Source organism: Cyprinodon variegatus, unplaced genomic scaffold, assembly GCF_000732505.1.
Source record: "Cyprinodon variegatus isolate N-32 unplaced genomic scaffold, C_variegatus-1.0 Scaffold1490, whole genome shotgun sequence".
Taxonomy (NCBI): Eukaryota; Metazoa; Chordata; class Actinopteri; order Cyprinodontiformes; family Cyprinodontidae; genus Cyprinodon; species Cyprinodon variegatus.
Window position 1 is genome coordinate 34,524 of NW_015151943.1, and position 2,414 is coordinate 36,937.

General features: G+C 39.3%; 1 protein-coding gene across 1 annotated transcript in view; it reads right to left on the reverse strand.

Moving 5' to 3' along the window:
- Window positions 1–608: 608 nt before the first annotated feature.
- Window positions 609–2,414, reverse strand: part of LOC107103626 (afadin- and alpha-actinin-binding protein-like) — an 8,252-nt gene continuing 6,446 nt past the window's right edge. The window contains exon 8 of the mRNA XM_015403398.1: window positions 609–727. Within this exon, the coding sequence (XP_015258884.1) occupies window positions 631–727 (97 nt within the window). The 3' untranslated portion in view covers window positions 609–630. The remainder of the gene's footprint in view (window positions 728–2,414) is intronic.

The window sequence follows — 2,414 nt, forward strand, 5'->3', positions numbered from 1 at the left end:
TTGATAAACTTGGACAATACCATAGTTGAACCATATCTGCAATAATATTAACCTGGTTATGTATAATATATTGGAATTGTTCCAAATGAAACATCTCTGAGAAGTTGTTTTTTTTATCCATTTTATTTAAAAGGAATTATTAAATTAGTCAAAACAGTAAAATATAGGCCTCCAGCTTTATCACAGTTTTAGATGACAGATTAGTGCATATGTTTTGTTTTTTTCCATAAGAAGTCAGACAACATTTTGTTAGCAGATTTACAAACTAAATTATCGACAAAAAGAGACTAGGAGGCGTAGGATAGAAGGGATAAACCTTTCGCCCTTGGCGAGGCAGAACTGTACCTTTTAGGGACAGATCTCTTTGTTACCAGCTTGAACCCAGCGAATACTCTTTTTACATTAGATAGTCTTAGTTGTAGAACCTCAACAGGATCAATAATTGAATTATCTTAGAATGACCACAGCAAGAGAAAAATTGTTTCATATATCACTGAATAAAAAAAATATCAGTTGGCAGCATGCAGTGAGTAACTGATTTAAATAAAATCTTTTATTAAAGTAGTTTAAAAAAATACAAAATTGAAGACAAGATATATTCTTTAAGTACAGCAGTGAAAATAGATTGCACTAAAATGACCAGTCCAAATATGAAGGCCAGGGTGTGCGTAGTCTCCTGCCTGACCCAACTTCACACATCTCAGAGTGGTGGTCATTTCCTCTAGACCTAAAAAAAATAAATAAAAATTTAGCTTAATAGCATCAGATGCAATGCCCTGATCTCATTCAGGTGGTTATGAAATTAACCATTTCAATCCTTGAAAAAATACTTACCCTTTAAATAAACGTTTATTGCTGATAAACTGAATAACTGAGATGTATTTATATGGCACCTTTATCAGTGGGGTGACTCCAAAGCTCTTCAAAGTATGGTCAGTCAGTCACATCCGCACTGGGCTACATTTTAGCCACAGCTACCCTGGGACACACTGACAGAAGCAAGGCTGCTGCACACAGAGGCCACCTGGTCCTCTGACCACCACCAGTAGGCAGGGCCATTACAAGGATGTATCATTATCCTGTGCTTTTTGTACAGACAAAGGCTGTCCTCATTAGACGGCATCTATACACACACACACACACAACGTATATACACCATATGAAGGAAGGCCATCCACCCCATCTAATCTGGCTAACAAATAATACACAGGACTAATAATAATCCACACACAAACTCGTTCTACCATTGTAGTGAGGACCATGTGTTTACTCCAATTGATTTTCAGTCATTTTCAAGCCTTTCTATGCCCCAACCCTAAAACTAACCATTACCAATGCCCACTCACCGTAACCAATTGACACCTTAGCCCTAAACCTAACCATTAGCAAAGTAGCATGTGAGGACCGGCAAAATGTCCTCACTTTGCAACAACTAGTTCTCAATTTGATGGTTAAATTGGAAAAATGGTCCTCACTCTGAGGCTAGTCAGGTACACACACATACACAAACTGTCCACTTAGGAAACTGATTAACAATAAATTTCACATGCTGTTGTACAAATGGAATAGATAACAGGTGGGCAAAGGAATGGTTCTACAGGTGGGGACCACAGACAACTTTTCGGTCTTATGCTTTCTGGCCGATGTTCTGAAGACACGTGTTGGTGGTGAGATGAACTCCGAAATCCATACAAGTGGCTCAGGTACTGCAGCTCATCAAGCATGGCACATCAATATGAGCTGTGGCAAGGTTTGCCGCGTCTGTCAAGGTAGTGTCCAGAAGTGCTACTTGGACACAGGCCAGTACACCAGGAGACATGGAGGAGGCTTTAGGAGGGGAACAACCCAGCAACAGGACTGCTACCTCTGTTCTGGTGCATTGAAGAACAGGAGGAGCACTGCCAGACCCCTGGAAAAAAAAAAATGACCTGCACCAGGCCGTAAATGTGCACGTGTCTGCACAAACGCTTAGAAACTAACTCTATTAAAAGGGGTTACTGCTGTACTCGTTTCTAGTGACTTGACCAAGGATGTGATGTAAATTAGGAGAATTGATGTCAGTAGCTCTACCCTGTTCAGCAGTGGTTCGCTTGGGAATTAAAAAATAATAATAATCACGATTTCCTTCAATTCTGCACTGCATCTAGTCTTCAATTAAAATTATATTCAGTACATTCACTAAGCACAAGGACAGCATCACAAATCGTTTTAGGCACAAAAATCCGATGAAAGGATAGTCATGTATTAGAATGGACTAAAGAAAGTCGAGACTTAAATCCCAACTGTGAATCTATGGTAGTTAAAAAGATGTTAAGTCTTGACTTTCTTTAGTCCATTCTAATACATGACTATCCTTTCATCGGATTTTTGTGCCTAAAACGCTTTGTGATGCCGTCCTTGTGCTTAGTGAATGT